The sequence below is a fragment of the Nyctereutes procyonoides genome, unplaced genomic scaffold, assembly GCF_905146905.1.
Source record: "Nyctereutes procyonoides isolate TBG_1078 unplaced genomic scaffold, NYPRO_anot_genome, whole genome shotgun sequence".
Taxonomy (NCBI): Eukaryota; Metazoa; Chordata; class Mammalia; order Carnivora; family Canidae; genus Nyctereutes; species Nyctereutes procyonoides.
This window is the reverse complement of record NW_026575121.1, coordinates 915,171-932,936: the sequence shown is the minus strand read 5'-3', so window position 1 is coordinate 932,936 and position 17,766 is coordinate 915,171. Positions and strand designations below refer to the sequence as shown.

The following is a 17,766-nucleotide window of genomic DNA, read 5'->3' as shown; positions in this document are numbered from 1 at the left end:
TGATCTTTAAGGCGAGTCCAGTGATCCCTGGGCCGTGCGGCCTCCTTTCCCCGCGCCCTCCGTGCCGCCTTTGGGTTCGTGCCTGCACCGGCCGCCTTCGCCAGGCTTCCTTCACGTTCCCTGGGGGGCGGCCTGTCCGTGGTTCCTGCTCTCAGCCCTTGCGTGCCCCAGAACGTCTGTTTCGCCCTCATTTCCCGAGGCCGGTTGCCCTGGCATCTTCACGTTTTCCGTCGGGACGTCCGGGTCGCGGCGCGGCCTCCAGCTGCACAGTTGCCAGCGACCGGTTGCCGCCGCCTGTGGCTCCGCGCCGCTGCCGTCACGTGTCTCCTTTAACTCGCTCTTAGGATCTGCCCCTTTATTGCTGGCTCTGACCCGTCCATTATGTGTAGTTCACGCTCTTTCCCGGGCTTCGGGTTTAATTGAACTTCTCGAACCTGTGGGTGTGCTGGTTTCATCAGATTTGAAGATATTTAGCCACAATTTCTTCATTTTTCCCTTCCCCGCACCCTCTCCAGTGATGCGTACGTTAGCAGGACGTGCGAGTCCCCTCCTGCTCGCCGGTGGGCGAGTCCCCTCCTGCTCCCTGGTGGGCGAGTCCCCTCCTGCTCCCTGGTGGGCGAGTCCCCTCCTGCTCCCTGGTGGGCGAGTCCCTCCAGCTCCCTGGTGGGCGAGTCCCCTCCAGCTCCCTGGTGGGCGAGTCCCCTCCTGCTCCCTGGTGGGCGAGTCCCCTCCTGCTCCCTGGTGGGCGAGTCCCCTCCAGCTCCCTGGTGGGCGAGTCCCCTCCAGCTCCTGGTGGGCGAGTCCCCTCCTGCTCCCTGGTGGGCGAGTCCCCTCCAGCTCCCTGGTGGGCGAGTCCCCTCCAGCTCCCTGGTGGGCGAGTCCCCTCCTGCTCCCTGGTGGGCGAGTCCCCTCCTGCTCCCTGGTGGGCGAGTCCCCTCCAGCTCCCTGGTGGGCGAGTCCCCTCCAGCTCCTGGTGGGCGAGTCCCTCCTGCTCCTGGTGGGCGAGTCCCCTCCTGCTCCCTGGTGGGCGAGTCCCCTCCAGCTCCCTGGTGGGCGAGTCCCCTCCTGCTCCCTGGTGGGCGAGTCCCCTCCTGCTCCCTGGTGGGCGAGTCCCCTCCTGCTCCCTGGTGGGCGAGTCCCCTCCAGCTCCCTGGTGGGCGAGTCCCCTCCGCTCCTGTGGCGAGTCCCTCCAGCTCCCTGGTGGGCGAGTCCCCTCCAGCTCCCTGGTGGGCGAGTCCCCTCCTGCTCCCTGGTGGGCGAGTCCCCTCCTGCTCCCTGGTGGGCGAGTCCCCTCCTGCTCCTGGTGGGCGAGTCCCCCTGCTCCGGTGGCGAGTCCCTCCGCTCCCTGGTGGGCGAGTCCCCTCCTGCTCCCTGGTGGGCGAGTCCCCTCCTGCTCCCTGGTGGGCGAGTCCCCTCCTGCTCCCTGGTGGGCGAGTCCCCTCCTGCTCCTGGTGGGCGAGTCCCCTCCTGCTCCCTGGTGGGCCATCGATTTTCCGTTCTTTTTTCTCCGTGTTGCCATTTCACCTAGTTTCTGTTGCGACGTCTTCAGCTCGCGAACCTTCCCCCCGCCGTTAGTCCCATCTAGTGTGGTTTTCATTTCAACTTGGGTCCTTTATAAAGACCTTCTGCGTCTCGACGAGGAACGCCGCGTCCTTCTGCCCTTGCCCGACCCTTCCGACATCCGCGTCCGAGATCAGGACCCCTCCCTCTGTCATTGGTTCCTTTATTTCCCTCCTCGTGGGCCATTTTCTGTGGCTTTGAACGCCCAGGAATATGCGACTCGGCGCCAGACATCATGAGTTTTACCTTCTGGGTTGACGAGCATTTTCGTGTGCCTGGACGTGATCTGGAGCTTCCCTCGGCGCGGGGAAGGGGCCCAGAAACGCTTTGGTGCTTTTCGGTCTTGCTTTTTAGAGCCCTTCGTCGGTGCCACAGCAGAACTTAGCTCGGGCCCTTGGTTTCCTGCTGCCGAGGCGAGACCCTCTGGGTGCGTGGAGGGTGTGGGGGCGCCCGCCCGCCCGGCGCTGAGAGCCCTGCGCCACCAGGCCCCCCTGGCCCGGCGACTGCGGGGCGGCCTCTGTCCTCACAGGTGCGTCGGGGTCTGCGCCCAGGACTGCAGCTCCCCCTTGTGCACGTCTCTGGGGTTTTGTCTCTTTGGAGCTCCCTCCTTGCCCGTACGCTGCCCTCTGAACTATGGCCCTGGCGCCTCCAGAACCTTCAGCGCCCCCTCTTCTACCCAGGGAGGCCGCCCGGCATCATCTGGGGCCTTCACTTCTGCACTCCGGGCTGCAGACGCCCCCAGGCAGTAGGCGGGGGCATTCGGGGGTTCCCCTCGATCGTTGCCCATCTCTCGGGGATCACAGCTCAGTGTCTGGAACTTAACAGTTTTGTCTATTTTGTTGTTGGTGGCGGTGGTTTCAGGTGGGAGGATAGATACAGTCCCGTCACTGCATTTAGTTGCAAGTGGAAATCCCAAAATCAGTTTTTTTTTTCCTTTATATAGTTAATGTCACTCTTATTTTAAGAAGAAAGCTGTATTTTAACCATTAATGAAGAAACTGATGTCTAATCACGCTTGCTACGTTTAAGCGTGTGAAGATCTGAAGTAGGGGAAGGCAGTGGGGGCCAGAGAAAATAAAAACCATAAAGAGCCGCTTCTTACCCCAAAGGTCTCCGATTTGCGCTTTTGGGGGGTTGTTGCTCTGCTCGATGATCGGAGCCCCTTTGTTCCTTCTGGAGAGAGAGTCTCTAGGAGTCTGGGTGCATTCAAAATGCGTGGAGGATGTTATGAATAAAATGGCCATCGTGGTTTGGTCTACACGATTAAAACTTTGACAGTAAAATATGGTAGAGGACACATAATGAGAGAGCTTACTTCGATGGATATTGAAATGTATTTTAAAGCTGTAATGATCAAAGTTTTCAAATAGTAATGCTAATAAAGACACAGACCAGTGGACCGACATAGAATTCCCATACGCAGACTTATAAGTGTAGTTAAAACACGTAGCCTAAAGGGTCTGTTCCAGTCATGGGTTTTTAGAAGACCACATTGGCACAACCGGGCAGTTCATTGGGGGAAAAAAAAAAAGAGTTGGATCTCCTCTCCATGTCTTCTACCCAGGCGTATTCCAGGTAGATTAAAGATGCATTATTTGGAGAAAATAGAGGTGATGCATATAGGCTTGAGAAGGCCTACGTAGGACACAGAGGGTACAACCGTATGGGAGCTCGAGAGTTTACAAAGAAAAACCACGTAAACAGAAGGGAAAAGGAAAACAGAGTAAATAAGGTGAGCAACAAAGCAAATGTCTTGACTTTTACAAACTCATCATTTCTTTTCAGAGTATTTAAAAGATGCTTCAAAGAAGATGAAAAGTGGGCTTATGTTCGTAAAATTGGTGAACCCATGTTCAGGTAAGCTTTCCTCTCCCCTTCTCCCATAGCAGTAACTTTAAGGTTTTTTTAAACATTGCTGCCAAAAAGTCTGTATACTTATTTACCTTCGTACGTCTGTCCTTCCTTACTAGCTTTTAAAGGTAAGACGGCGATGCTGGGTGACAAAAGCAAGCTTGATCTGAACATTTTTTATTTCTTTCTTATTTTTTATTTCTCCTTCTAAATCTGTAGAACTGTTCGCTCATCAGAAATGCATGCAAGATAAGAAGTGGTGTGTTTTAGTTTCTCTCTGAAAACAGACTGATCTTCAGCTTTCTTTTTTTTTTTAATTTTTATTTATGATAGAGAGAGAGAGAGAGAGAGAGAGAGAGAGAGAGAGGCAGAGACACAGGCAGAGGGAGAAGCAGGCTCCATGCACCGGGAGCCCGACGTGGGATTCGATCCCGGGTCTCCAGGATCGCGCCCTGGGCCAAAGGCAGGCGCCAAACCGCTGCGCCACCCAGGGATCCCCAATCTTCAGCTTTCTTAAGCCAACTCTTCTTAAAGCAGCTATTCCAACATGAGCCTCCACTTACATTCATTTTATGTGGTGAAGTAAAATAATCAGAGTAAAACAACAACAACAACAAACGTTTTCTCTTGACCTGCCAGGATTTTGAGTGTTTTCATTGTTAGTGGTACTTCCATTATTTTGTTCTGACCAAAAGGCAGTGTATTTGTTCCCAGTCTAGAAGTGATTTTTTTAAAAATAAATTTTATTTATTTATTCATGAGAGACACAGAGAGAGAGAGAGGCAGAGACACAGGCAGAGGGAGAAGCAGGCTCCATGCAGGGCGCCCGACGTGGGACTCGATCCCGGGTCTCCAGGATCACACCCTGGGCCAAAGGCAGGGGCTAAACCACTGAGCCACCTGGGCTGCCCAAGTGATTTTTTTTTTTTAATATAAAAAGCGTTGTGTACAGAGATACATATTCTATGGCAACTAATTTTTATTTTGACTGTATATTCAGTGCATTTTGTGTTTGATTTTTAGGCAAAAACATTGAAATATTCCATAAATACATAGTATTGATGCACCTCCATGTGGGATTATTTTTTCATTATTTTACAAGATGTATGTTAGAAGGTTGTAATTGATTTTATAAGGTTTTGAGTAGACATGTGATACGTAGCCAATTAGAGCGTTGTGCTGGTGGGTCGGTCCTGAATAGTAAGAGCAAAGGAAAGCCAATGGGTGGTGCCTTATTGGTGTTGATGGAAAGACATCATTGGAGGCCACAAGAAAGACACACATTTCTGGCTTCTTCCCGTGTCCTCTTCCTCAACGGGGAGTTGAATTTGAATTGAAAATGGAATCGGTCAGCTATATTACCTGGAACTCCTCATTACACATCAGACTAAGTTGAGGCAAGCAATTTTTTTCAAGCGAAGTCTTTGGTAGCAGTAAAGGGTAGTGAAGCATGCAACGAACACAAAAAAGTCAGGCTCCTTGTAAAATTTATTTCATGTAAATGCCTTTAAACAACAGAGGAACAGGGCAGCCCTGGTGGCGCAGCGGTTTAGCGCCGCCTGCATCCCGGGGTGTGATCCTGGAGACCCGGGATCGAGTCCCGCGTGGGGCTCCCTGCATGGAGCCTGCTTCTCCCTCTGCCTGGGTCTCTGCCTCTCTGTTACTCTCTCTGAATGAATAAATAAATAAATCTTTTTAAAAAAATTAAAAAATAAACAGCAGAGGAACAAATGTTTGCATTTACTACGTGACTGTGGAAGAATAAAGGCTAACGCTCGCTGAGCATGTACTACGTGCCAGGTACTGTTTTGGGAACTCTGCACTTGCTCTGCCTTTTACTAATCCTTGCAAAAACCTGTGAGGTCGGTTCCATATTGCTCCCACTTTACAGAGGTGGAAACAGAGGCACAGAAAGGTTTCCATACCTTCCCCAAGGGCACACGCCCAGCATGTGGTGCACATAGATTCAGACTGGAGGTCCTTCCTCGCCCAGAGCTGGCCCTTGGGGTCCCCACGGGAGGAGCCACCCGCCAGCTCGGTGCATCTGGCTGAACCCGTAGGTCTGGGCAGCTTAAGAACGGGTTTCCCTTCGTGACCTATCCCAGGAGTCAGTGAGACGCTTTGTAGCACTTGAGATGAATGACTTGCGCTTTTTTATTTATTGGTTTGAGTTGAGTGAGGATCACAGAGCTGGAAAATAAGCGTCTGTCTATGGTAGCCACACGCTTTCCTTGGAGCCAGTTCGTGTAGAATGTGTTTATGTTCATAGTAGGGTCACTCCTCAGAACTGTGGGACAGCCTCGACAGCCTCTTGATGCTCCGTGCGTGTGAAAACTTACAAATAAAAACCAGATTTGTCTTAACAGGGGAAGGAACCATTTACTTGTTCGATCTGTGTCTCCAGCAGCTGTTTGAAATAAAAGTTTTCAAGGAGAAACACCATTCTTGGTTTATAGACCAATCAGTCCAATCAGGTGAGTGACTCGTGTATATATTTCCATTCACCTAACACCTACTTGGTGTGGGAAGGCTTTCCCACCCCTCACGTGTGGAGGCACAGGCCTGGCGGCCCAGTTCGCAGTCGGGCCCATGCCGTGGCTGCCTGGGCGTCAGCAGGGTGTAATCCAGGGCAAGGGGAAGATCATTGGAGCAAGTTAAGATCAATATCCAGCATATCTTACATAGTAGGACAATTTAAACTAATAACTCTGCTTTGTGTCTTAAAACACTGATGGGTTCTTAGAAATTAGATGATCGGGGAATCTCCGGGTGGCTCAATGGTTTGGTGCCTGCCTTCGGCCCAGGGCGTGATCCTGGCGTCGGGCTCCCTGCGTGGAGCCTGCTTCTCCCTCTGCCTGTGTCTCTGCCTCTCTCTCTCTCTCTCTCTCTCTGTCTCTCATGAATAGATAAAATCTTTAAAAAAAATAAAATAAATCAGATGATCGTTCTAACGTGGGGGTTTGCATTGTATGGACTGGGAACTCTGTTCTTCTGTTAGGCACTTCTGAGGATCTTCGCATTTTAGTAGTAGCATTTTATTCCTTTGCAAATGGATACTGCTGTTGCTTTTAAAATAAAATAGAATATAACAGATTTTTTAATGCTTTGTCATATAAATTATTACTGCCCTCACCCACATATCCCCGACATACCCAGCACCAACGTTCTGTTTCTTTTACTGGTCCTCTGATTTGGGGGCAGCATTGACTCAGAAGGAAAACGGATACGACGTGTCCTGATGGTTCTAGGAGTCGGGAGGTGGGGGGAGTCGGGGATAGTCGAGGCGTTCCACGTTCCCTCTGCCTCTTTTCTCATGGTTTTTGGAGAGTATTTTTGTGTTTCTTTGTAAGCCCTCTGTTTTCTGTTGGCCGTGTATTTCTTCACTTAGTGCCAAGATGGAAAGGCCACTTTCTTCTGAGACATTCCAGAGCCAGAGTTTATTGCTGGTGACAAAATTCCTATACCTACGTGCCTGAGACTATGTGCAATGGCTTTCGGTCGCCAAAATGCAGTGGCCGTCTGTGTATGTAGTCCGGCAGGTGGAAAGTCTGCATTCGCTTTTATTGTCGCTGCTGTGCTCATCGATCTGGCAAAATATGAGAGTTCCAACTCCTAACGTGATGCACTTGCAATCGGGTTTAGCTTAGAGAGACACAGTAACACCCAGATGATACTGGGAAATATTGATCACCTCTCCTGGACTGTCAGAGCTGGTACCTGCCCGCCCCCCCTTTCTTTTTTAATGGACCTCATTTAGTCAAGTGGTTTTAGATTCATAGCAAAGTGCCTGCTTTTTTCATCATCGTCTTCTTTTTATTTTTTTTTATTTATTTTTTTTTTTTAGCATCTTCTTTTTAAACTCAGCCTTGAAGAGAGAACTGTTTTTAAGAATAGCCACCAGGATATTGTTTTCAGACCTAGAAACCGGTTCCTAATTTCTATCGTGGATGCCTCATATAAAAGGAGCTTAGAGCTTCTAAGAGGTTGTTTTCATAAGCTTCTCTAATACTTTAAAAAGAACAATCAACTAATATAATGTGAAATTACTCTCTTACATTTCCTTTCACTTACTACGAAATGGAACTGCATATATAATTTAGGGATTAGAAGTTCTTGGCTGTAGAGGTGGGTTGCTCTGTTAGGGAATAAAAGTAAGTGCGTATGTTCCCTGAAACCAAAATAAGTATAAAGATAAAGGAATTGTTTATTATTCCATTTGATGAACTATATCTTCTGGCTTATGGAAGAGAGTCTGGGATGCTTGGATGGGCTGTGACGAGGGAAGAAAAGTGGGGAATGGATAGACTAGTTTGTTTGATTTGCCTTTTTTTCCTGGATAGTACCATGAATCTTGCTACAGAGTGTCCTGTTTCTTACGCTCAGTCTTATTATTAGACTCTCTTCCTCATGCCTTTTTCTCAGGGAGCAGGAGGATAGGGTGAGCTTTGGATAGGGCAGGGCCTCAGGTGGGGAACCACTTTCTGAGCTTTAAATCATTAACCCACAGACCATAAAAAGAGCTATGTATGGAGGGAAGACTATTGCTTGCCCGTGGCTTCATCCTCAAAAACATAGGAAATTACCTTTTACTGAAGCTTTGTAGGTAAACCTATACATACAGGTCTCCTAATGTTTCCCTGGTTCACCTTCGGTCAGTGTCTCCCCCGACTCTTGCCCCTTATTTGGGACGGTGGGAGGACCTCTGTTAAAAATGATTTCTAAATATTCCATATCTTCTCTCTTCATTCATCCTTCGGTGGACACTTAGGTCGTTTCCATCCCTTGGCTACTGTAGATAATGCTGCAGTAAACATCAGGGTGCATGTATCTTTTTGAATTCGTGTTTTCTGTTTCTTTGAGCAAATACTCAGTAGTGAAATTCCTGGATCACGTGGCACTTCTATTTTTACTTTTCTGAGGAATCTCCCTCCGTACTGTTTTCCACAGTGACTGAACCAATTCGCATTCTTGCCAATAGTGCACAAGGGTTCCTTTTTCTCTGTGTCCTTGTCAACGCTTGTTATTTCTTGTATTTTTTTATTCTAACCACTTGGACAGGTGTAAGGTGATATCTCATGGTGGTTTTGATTTGCATTTTCCTGATGATGAGGGATGTTGAGCATCTTTTCATGTGTCCGTTGGCCATCTGGAAGTCTTCTCTGGAAAAATATCTATTCAGGTCTTCTGCCCATATTTTAATCAAATTATTTGTTTTTTCTGGTGTTGAGTTGTATGAGTTCTTTCTGTATTTTGGAAATTAACCCTCTATTGGCTGTATCATTTGCAGGTATCTTTTTCCATTCAGTAGTTGCCTTCTCATCTGGTTGATGGTTTCCTTCAATGTCCAGATCTCTTCTTTTGGGGGGGTGGTTCCAATAGTTCATTTTTGCTTTTGTTTCCTTTGTCAGAGGAGATATATCAACTAAAACAATCATAGATATATGTTCATATATATGTGAAGTTCATATATGAACTTTAACTAGAATAATACATATGTATGTATATTTACAATGGAATATTACTCAGCCATAAAAAATAATGGGATCTGGCCATTTGTGACAACATGGGTGGACCTAGTGGGTATAATGCTAAATGAAGTCAGTCAGTCCAAGAAAAATACTGTATGATTTCACTGATAAATGGAATTTAGGAAACCAACCAAATAAACAACAAAAGAGACAAGAAAATACTTTTTTAAAAAAGATTTTATTTATTTATTCATGAGAGAGACAGAGAGAGGCAGAGACACAGGCAGAGGGAGAAGCAGGCTCCATGCAGGGAACCTGATGCGGTACTTGATCCCGGGTCTCCAGGATCACATCCTGGGCCAAAGGCAGCGCTAAACTGCTGAGCCACCCAGGCTGCCCCCACTTTTTTTTTTTTTTTTAAAGATATTCTTTCTTTATTTGAGAGAAAGAGAGCATGAGTAGAGGATGGGAGCAAGCAGACGCCCCACCGAGCAGGGAGCCCAACACAGGGCTCAATGCCATGACCCTGGGATCATGACCTGAGCCAAAGGCAGACACTGCCTGAGCCACCCAGTCGCCCCAAAAAAGACTCTAAAATACAGAGAGCAAACTGGTGGTTGCCAGAGGGATGGTGAGTTGGGGGGACAGCTGGCTGAAATAAAGAAGATGAAAAGGTACAGACTTCCAGTTGTAAAATAAATAAGTCACAGAAATGAAAAATACAGCACAGGGAATATAGTTAATGAGACTCTATTAACAGTGTTAGGTGACAGGTGGTGACAACATTTAGCACATTCTGCCTTTCAAAAGAGTCCTGTAGAAAGTCCTGTGCCTGATCCAGTTTTGGTAATTTGTGAATGGATAAAGAAGATGTGGTTTATGTATACAATGGAATATTCCTCAGCCATTAGAAATGACAAATACCCACCATGTGCTTCAACGTGGATGGACCTGGAGGGTATGATGCTGAGTGAAATGAGTCATTCGGAGAAGGACAATTATATGGTCTCATTCATTTGGGGAATATAAATATTAGTGAAAGGGAATAGAGGGGAAGGGAGAAGAAATGGGTAGGAAATATCAGAAAGGGAGACAGAACATGAAGACTCCTAACTGTGGGAAACGAACTAGGGGTGGTGGAGGGGGAGGAGGGCGGGGGGTGGGGGTGACTGGGTGGCGGACACTGAGCGGGGGCACTTGACGGGATGAGCACTGGGTGTTATTCTGTATGTTGGCAAATTGAACACCGATAAAAAATAAATTCATTATTAAAAAAAAAAAGAAAAGAAAATCCTGTGCCTGTGTAAGAAGAACTTCTGAATTTGGAATTCCACGTATATTTTTCAAGGAATGGTTTCCACATTGGGATTAAGATGAAATAACTAAGTTGTCTTTCCAAGACATTTAATTTCCTTTGTTCTCTTTTTGATCTGTAGGCGGTCTGCTCCACTTCGCCACACCCATGGATCCTCTATTTCTGCTTCTCCACTACCTCAGAAAGGCTGATAAGGAGGTGGGTCTCCCTGTGTTAACGATGAGGGGACGACGGAGCAGGGTGCTCTTCGGCTGAGCTTCTCTCTTTGCTCCCCGTGACCCAGATGTAGAGTCCCCACAATTCAGACGTCGTGTAATTTAACTCAGGTTGGCGTCGTTGGTATAGAACATGGATGGGTACCAGGTGGGCTGGGGTGGCTTGGAGCACCTCCACGCCTGAGAGCCAGCCCCGATCTAGTTTTCCTGTGACTTCTGAGAACGGCCGAGCCCTCTCTGCCACGTGCCCGGCTCGTTCGGCAAAAAGCCTAACGATGAAAATGTCATCGTGAAGTACTCCTTAATTTTGAAATACAGTACAGATGTTAAGAAACTGACCTCAGGCCTTCGGGGAGGAAAGAAGACTTATTTTCTTTCATTTTCTTCTTTGTGAGAGACTTTAGGTAAACTGTGGTGTGCCTAGGAAAGGCTCATTAATGGGGCTGCTGCACCCGAGACTTTAGGGATCCCAGTTAGGATCCACAGGATGAAGTTACCTGTGCAGTGTAAGGACAGACTTCACAGAGCCATAGTTTGAGCCAGGGGTCCTGCGGCATTCTGCTCTCAGGATACCTTTACACTCCTGACAGTCTCTAAGGGTCCCCAAAAGCTCTTTGCTCCTGATTTTATCTATCAGGATACTGACACATTCGAATATACATTCTGATACATTGATACATTAGATGTATCGTGTATAGATTCCGATACACGTATGGAATGTATAGAGTCTGATACATTGACATTAGAAATGAAAACTGAGAAATCTAAAAATAATTTCATTAATTTATTTTGAAATAAAAATAATAAGCGCATTACGTGATAACGTAAAGATCCAGTGGAGGGTGTGGCACTGTTTTCCATTTTTTGCAAATCTCCTTGATGTCGGGCTCAACAGAAGACGTCTAGGTTCTCGTATCTGGCTCTGCATTCCGTCTGTTTCCACGTGTTTCGGTGGAAGTATATGAAGAGTGTGCAGCCCCGCAGAGATGCGTAGTCGGAAAAGGGAAGGACGGTGTAATAGGCTCTTTCAGGTAACTGTGGATACTGTTGTTTGAAACCACCCAAACATCGAGGGGGGTGGTTTCTGAAACGTCAGTGGCAATGCAGAATCTGAAACCCCGTCAGTGAAGTCCCCATGTTCTGTTTATGTGAGTCTGTTGGTCTGTCTTGCACCGAGAATGGATTTTTTTACCCACATGTGACTTTGTAATATCACGCATTGGGATAGTCACTGGGAGAATACTGTTCCGCTGGATTCTGCAGAACTTCCACGTCTGGGCACACCTCATTGTCTCTCTCTCCGTTGTTGCCGTCACCACCGAGTCATCGGGAAGCTGTCACGGCTGCAGGGGCCACTCTTCTACGATTCTGATTTTCACTTGGAAATTAAAATTGTATCATAGGCTACAAGTACTGCCAGTCTTTTCCTTGAGGTGACGGGCTCACTTTTTTGATGTCCAGCCAAATACCCAAGTCTGAACAGCCGTAGTCCACGATGGTTTTTTCCAGTTGAAAATGGTATCCTACAAAAAGCGGGAAAAGGGGCCATTTCTGCTCCTGGCTTAGTGATGCAAGGACATTTTCTTGAGGTCATCACGATGCCTGGGTAGCAGAAGGGCTTTAGCATCACTTTTAACACACGGAATATTTAAAAGATTTCCACTCAGGGTCAAGGTTTAACCAAAAAGGAATTGCTTTTACTCCTTAATCAAGGATATCCTTCAGTAAAACTGGTTTTTTCTCTTTTTTTAACTGCCCTGCATGGCAGTGGAGAGCAGAGGAGCTCCTGGTTGAACACAGGAGCACAGGTTGGTGCCACAGCCATGGCTGGTGCTCAGGAGGCTGCACCTCTGCCCACCTCTGCAGGGCAAGTGTCAACACAGTGAAAATGCACATAGCATCCTAGCATTATTGTGAAAATGACCTTGAAAAGGTATTAGAGACTCCCAGGGATCTACCAACCACAGTTGGAAAACCTGTGAATTAACAATTTTAAGGAAGAAGTGCTATTTAAACTGCTTGGAAGAATCTGGGTTTTTATACTCCGATGTTTGCTTATTATGTAAATGTTTTTGGGCTCATCTTACTTAGTCCTTAGACCAAATTTCCAGAACTTCCATACAGTAGGTCTGTCAATTTAATTTGCTATAAAAACTGAAAGCAATAAAACAGACCTGAAACTTTAAGTCACGCTTTCTCTCCTGATGCAGCTTAGCTTCTTGCATTCTCCTCCTTCCCTACATCCTCCGTGCTGGCATATGGACCCGGGAGGTTTTATTCCTCGCTTCATCCATGGTGCTCATCATCTGGAAGCTACCGTGAAGCGAGGCAGTTTAAGGTATATATGCAATGAAGCTAGGAAGTCTTCATCTCTAGGGAGCAGGAGTGGTTCTGGTCACCCCCAGAAGGAAGGACCCGGTTCGGTTGTATTCAGTTCAATACTTGAGTTGGCTCCCATTTGTTTTCTGGGATGCATGAACAGAGAGAAAGCCTCTCCCTCCATGTCATGGGGGTGTTGCCCGTGTCCCACTAGGACCACTAGGACCACGACTGTGGCAAAGTAGCCCTCAACCGGGCCCCCGGGAGGCCTGAGGGTACCGTGGCTGGTTCAGGTCGACAGGGACAGCGAAGCAGAAATCCTGCTCAAAGTGGTGTTGGCTTTCATTGTAAACCGTCTTACTTTTTCTCCTCAAATATCTGAAATGCCCTATAAGATAACTCATGAGACATTTAGGTATTTCCTTCCTTCCCTGCATTTTAGATACGATCTTGTCCTATTGAGTTAAAGGATATTGGGATGCGCTTTTGAAACGTTGACCTGCTCTTTTCTAATCATAAGGTTTAACACCAGAGAGATTCTTCTTTCTAGCTATCCCAACTGTTATTGACTTTATTTCGAAGCAGGTTGCTATTGCGTTTCCTTTTGGGGCCTATATGGTAAAGAAAGGGAGAATGAAATATTAATTATGAAATTATTATTTTTTTAACACATAGTTGGCTTTTTTTTTTTTTAAGATTTACTTATTTATTTATTCATGATAGACATAGAGAGAGGCAGAGACACAGGCAGAGGGAGAAGCAGGCTCCATGCACCGGGAGCCCGACGTGGGATTCGATCCCGGGTCTCCAGGATCGCGCCCTGGGCCAAAGGCAGGCGCTAAACCGCTGCGCCACCCAGGGATCCCTAATTATGAAATTATTATATCATTTCTGTGTGGCAGTCCATTATATATAATCAGAATATTGTGTTAAACTGCTAAATATTGAAAATATTTGTTGACCATGGAAGAATGTAGATTAAGGTAGATATCTAGAGACAGCAAGACTTGGGAAGTCTGCGGATTATTCTTACTATCTGATGGAAAAAAGCATTTCAATTAAGGCATTTCTTGCCACTTGTTGACTTAAGAGAAAGTGCGAGGAGCCTTCACACCTGCTACTGAATGAACGAGATTTCACCCTTAAAACCAAAGAAAGCTATATTTGCAGTGAGAAAACTGACCAGATGGTTTCTTTGTCTTCCGATGGGGTTGTCGCCAAAACAGAAAAGCAGAGTGAGCTAGCAGTGGGACATGGGCAGGGCCATACACTTTCTATAAGGTCCAGTATCTCCAAGTCAGGGCACTAATCATTTAGACAGACTTCACCTCTCCACGCTCCTGACAGTTCAGTAAAAACAACCTGATTGGGAAGAAGAATGTTCTGAATTCCTGTGTGTGCGCTCTGGCCCCTGGGCTCCCAGGCCTCGCACACCCACCTCTGCAGATGAGCCGGATTTAACAGCAGCCTCCTTGCACCTACCCGCCTGGCTGTCTTGTCTTTCCTTATGGTCGACATTTGGAAGCGCCATCAGACGGCTCTGGCAAGAGTGGATTCATTTTGGTTAATTTTCTTCTTTCTTCAGCCCTGGGCTAAGGAATAGGGGAAGCTGTTTGCTTGGGTGCGATCTGGGCTTATTCCTGAGTCCTGGTCAGGGCCCTGCTGTGTGACCTCAGCTGGTTCTTCCTCCCACTGAATGGCTGGGACCAGCCCAACGCAGTCTCCACCATCTGTGCAAGCTTCCATGGCTTCTAGTGCTCTTCCAGAATCCACCCACGCCATCCCGCTTCATCCCGTGACTGTACTTTAGATACGGGTGGTAATGCTGGTTGGAACCCCAGTGCTTTCAAGAGCTCCAGGAGGGAGCTGAGGTCAGTTCTGGAGCCTCTCCCAGTGTAGGGTTTTTTTTTTTTTTTAAAGATTTTATCTATTTATTCATGGAATACACAGGAGAGAGAGAGAGAGAGGCAGAGACCCAGGCAGAGGGAGAAGCAGGCTCCCTGCAGGGAGCCCGACGTGGGACTCGATCCTGGGGCTCCAGGATCATGCCCTGGGCTGTTGGCGCCAAACCGCTGAGCTACCGGGGCTGCCCAGTGTAGGGGTTCTTTAGGTGAAACAGGTGGCTTTGAACTTTATTTAAAGGTCCAGCTACAAGATGATGTGTCTTTTTCTCTTTTCTTACAAGGTGTGAGTTTCTGAGTTTGCTGACTGGAGTGCTTGCATTCTTGACTGAATAAAGTCTTTTTTTTTTTTTTTTTTTTTTCAGGGAAAGTTCCAGCCGCTAGATCAAGTTGTGCTGGATGACACGTTTCCAAATTGCATCTTGTTGCTGAGACTTCCTGATCTCGAGAAGTTACTTCGACACGTGACAGAGGAGAAAGGTATCCTAGGTGGCCTTTGAAATCAGGCTTGTGGCTGCTGGAAAGGCTGGGCACCTGTCCCCGTGAACGTAAGGCTTGTTCTAATCACCCGTCGGGGACGCTGTCATTCAGACTTGCTTCCACTTGTCAGAACTGGTTCTCTGTTGCACTGGATCGTTCAGGCTTTGAAATTGTATCCTGTGGAATACGGTGGCCTGTCTCCCACAGGGCCAGGAGCCACGAGGCTTGGGCTTTGGTCTGCGTTCTTCTTTGAACTAGTCTGTGACTTCAGTTCAGTTCCTTACCTGCTTTCGGCCTCGGATTTCTCTCTCGTAAGATTACGTAAGGCCTACGCCTTCATTGAATCCAGAAGTGCTTATCAAGTGCCAACTAAGCAGCCTATGTAGGGCACTGGAGTTAGACTCCAGGCTGGTTATAAATAAGACATGATCCTTTGTCTCACTAAGCTCTGAGTCTACTGGGGACAAATTGCAAGCAGGGCAATGGCAGCAGAGCGTAATAGAAGTGAACTCGGGGTGTTCTGGGTGCACACAGGACAGGTGTATAACCTTGCGGCTGGAGAGTGCAAGCAGTTGGGTATCGTGTTGCTCCCAGTGCAGCCCTGAAGGGTAATCAGGGTCAGAGGCATCACAGAGACATGGGTTCATGAGAGAGTTTGTCATGATCAGCAGCTCTAAGGAGTTCAGGTGAGCCAGGGTATAGGATGCCAGCGGGGCCTCTAAGGTGGTAAGGAAGGAAAGGGGTGGGAACACAGGCACGCGCTCAGATGAAGAAGGGGCTTATGTGTGTCGGACTCTGCCTACCGGTAGCGGAGCGTCAGCAGAGTGTGAGCCATAATGTGGAAAGCACATCGGAGAGTCTAAGGCCGGGTCCCCAGAGGCTGCTGCGGGGCTCCGGCAGGAATGACGGTGGCCTGAGCTTAGCACCTAGAGCTAGCGGCAGGTAGCACCTGTCCGGGGAACCAGCCTCCCCGGCTGCTGGGCAGCAGTCCAGGAGGGGGAGGAGGAGTCCAGGATGACTGCCGCGTCCGGCCCTGGCTGCACGGGGCCTCCTGGGGGCACAGGTGGGAGGAGCGGGCTGGGGGAACCCAGGAGATGAGCCGGAGACACTGTTCCTTTGGATTCTGAGAGAAAGAAGTGAGGCTGCGTACGTGAGCACGTCCCGGAAAGTTAGAAACGCTGTGCACACGTGGCATCCGTGCCTCAAAAGGGTCACTCAAGCAGGCCCAGGGTTAATGTGGAAATGTGGTGCGGGAAACAAGACAGCAAGCTGCTGATTCACAGGAGGTGGCCGGTTTGGCAGTCGTGACGGTTTTGAGCCCAAGAAACTGGTGGTTCCAAGAAGTGTGAGCTCACAGCACGAAAGGGGAGACCTCACTGATAGCATTTCACATCTTCGATCCAACTAAATTCACGCTCGGCCGGGCTTAGCATTCCGTTCTGGATATGGTATATAGCACCAAGGTTTTGTCTAAAGAGTCCTGTTAAAGTCCTCGCCGGGTCCTGAGCTGGGAGACGGTAACAGTCTCGAGGGAAGTAGATCGCAGCCGTTTCTTTTTTTTTTTCTTTTTTTTTTTTTTTAATTTTTTTTCGCAGCCGTTTCTGAGAGCTGCAATAACAGAGGATAATTGCAAGTCATTTGAATTTTGCCAAGCTAACGTACATTGAAAATGCAACTAATTCATTATCCCCAGTGCTCCTACGAGCTGTGTCGAGGACAGTTACGTTAACCCCAAACCCAGAAGCCCAGATCCAGAAGCGAGGTGAATGCACCGGCTTGTATTAGCTTGCAGCCTGTGCTCCAAAGCAAGAGCTTCCCTCTCTCTCATCCTTCCCTCCTGCACACAGACCCCTGACCCTTGATTGGATCATTATCTGAACGGCTGTCCCGACCTCTTTGACTTCTTAATATTGCCTAAATGTTGGAAGTTCTGCACTTACCTGTTTGACCAGCTCTAAATACACTTCGAAATACTGTGCATTTCCCTTTGGACCTTCATGGGAAGGGCTGTCTATCTCAGCATGCTGTCCTTGCACGCAGAACTGACATAAAGACAGTATTTCACCTATTTGTCTTCTGGGTTAAGGGGTGAAGCAAGGACTGGGAGATTGTTTATGTGTATTTTGATGAACAGGCCTTTTAGAGGCTGAAGCATATTTGGGAGATATAAGAGATCCTACTATTCCTTTTCTTTCCTTGTTTTTAAAATGTTTGGTTTTGTTTTTAAACCTTCCATTAAGATTTAGGGATCCCTGGGTGGCGCAGCTGTTTGGCGCCTGCCTTTGGCCCAGGGCGCGATCCTGGAGACCCGGGATCGAATCCCACATCGGGCTCCCGGTGCATGGAGCCTGCTTCTCCCTCTGTCTATGTCTCTGCCTCTCTCTTTCTCTCTGTAGCTATTATAAATAAATAAATAAATAAATAAATAAATAAATAAGTAAGTAAGTAAATAAATAAATAAATAAATAAATAAATAAATAAATAAATAAAAATTTATTAAAAAGATAAATAAATAAACCTTCCATTAAGATTTAAAGAATGTTTTGATTGTGAAGAAACTGTCAAGACTTCTAGAGAGAACTGCATACATCTCTTACTATATGAAATCAAATCTGAATTATCACTTTATGTTTTGCCTTACTGTCATTAAAAAAGAA

General features: G+C 47.4%; 1 protein-coding gene across 1 annotated transcript in view; it reads left to right on the top strand.

The window, feature by feature from the left end:
* The window catches only part of RNASEH2B (ribonuclease H2 subunit B), a 58,967-nt gene that overhangs the window by 19,890 nt on the left and 21,311 nt on the right, over window positions 1-17,766 (top strand). The window contains exons 2-5 of the mRNA XM_055335969.1: window positions 3,346-3,417; window positions 5,778-5,885; window positions 10,316-10,392; window positions 14,995-15,109. Coding sequence (XP_055191944.1) covers window positions 3,346-3,417; window positions 5,778-5,885; window positions 10,316-10,392; window positions 14,995-15,109 — 372 coding nt within the window. The remainder of the gene's footprint in view (window positions 1-3,345; window positions 3,418-5,777; window positions 5,886-10,315; window positions 10,393-14,994; window positions 15,110-17,766) is intronic.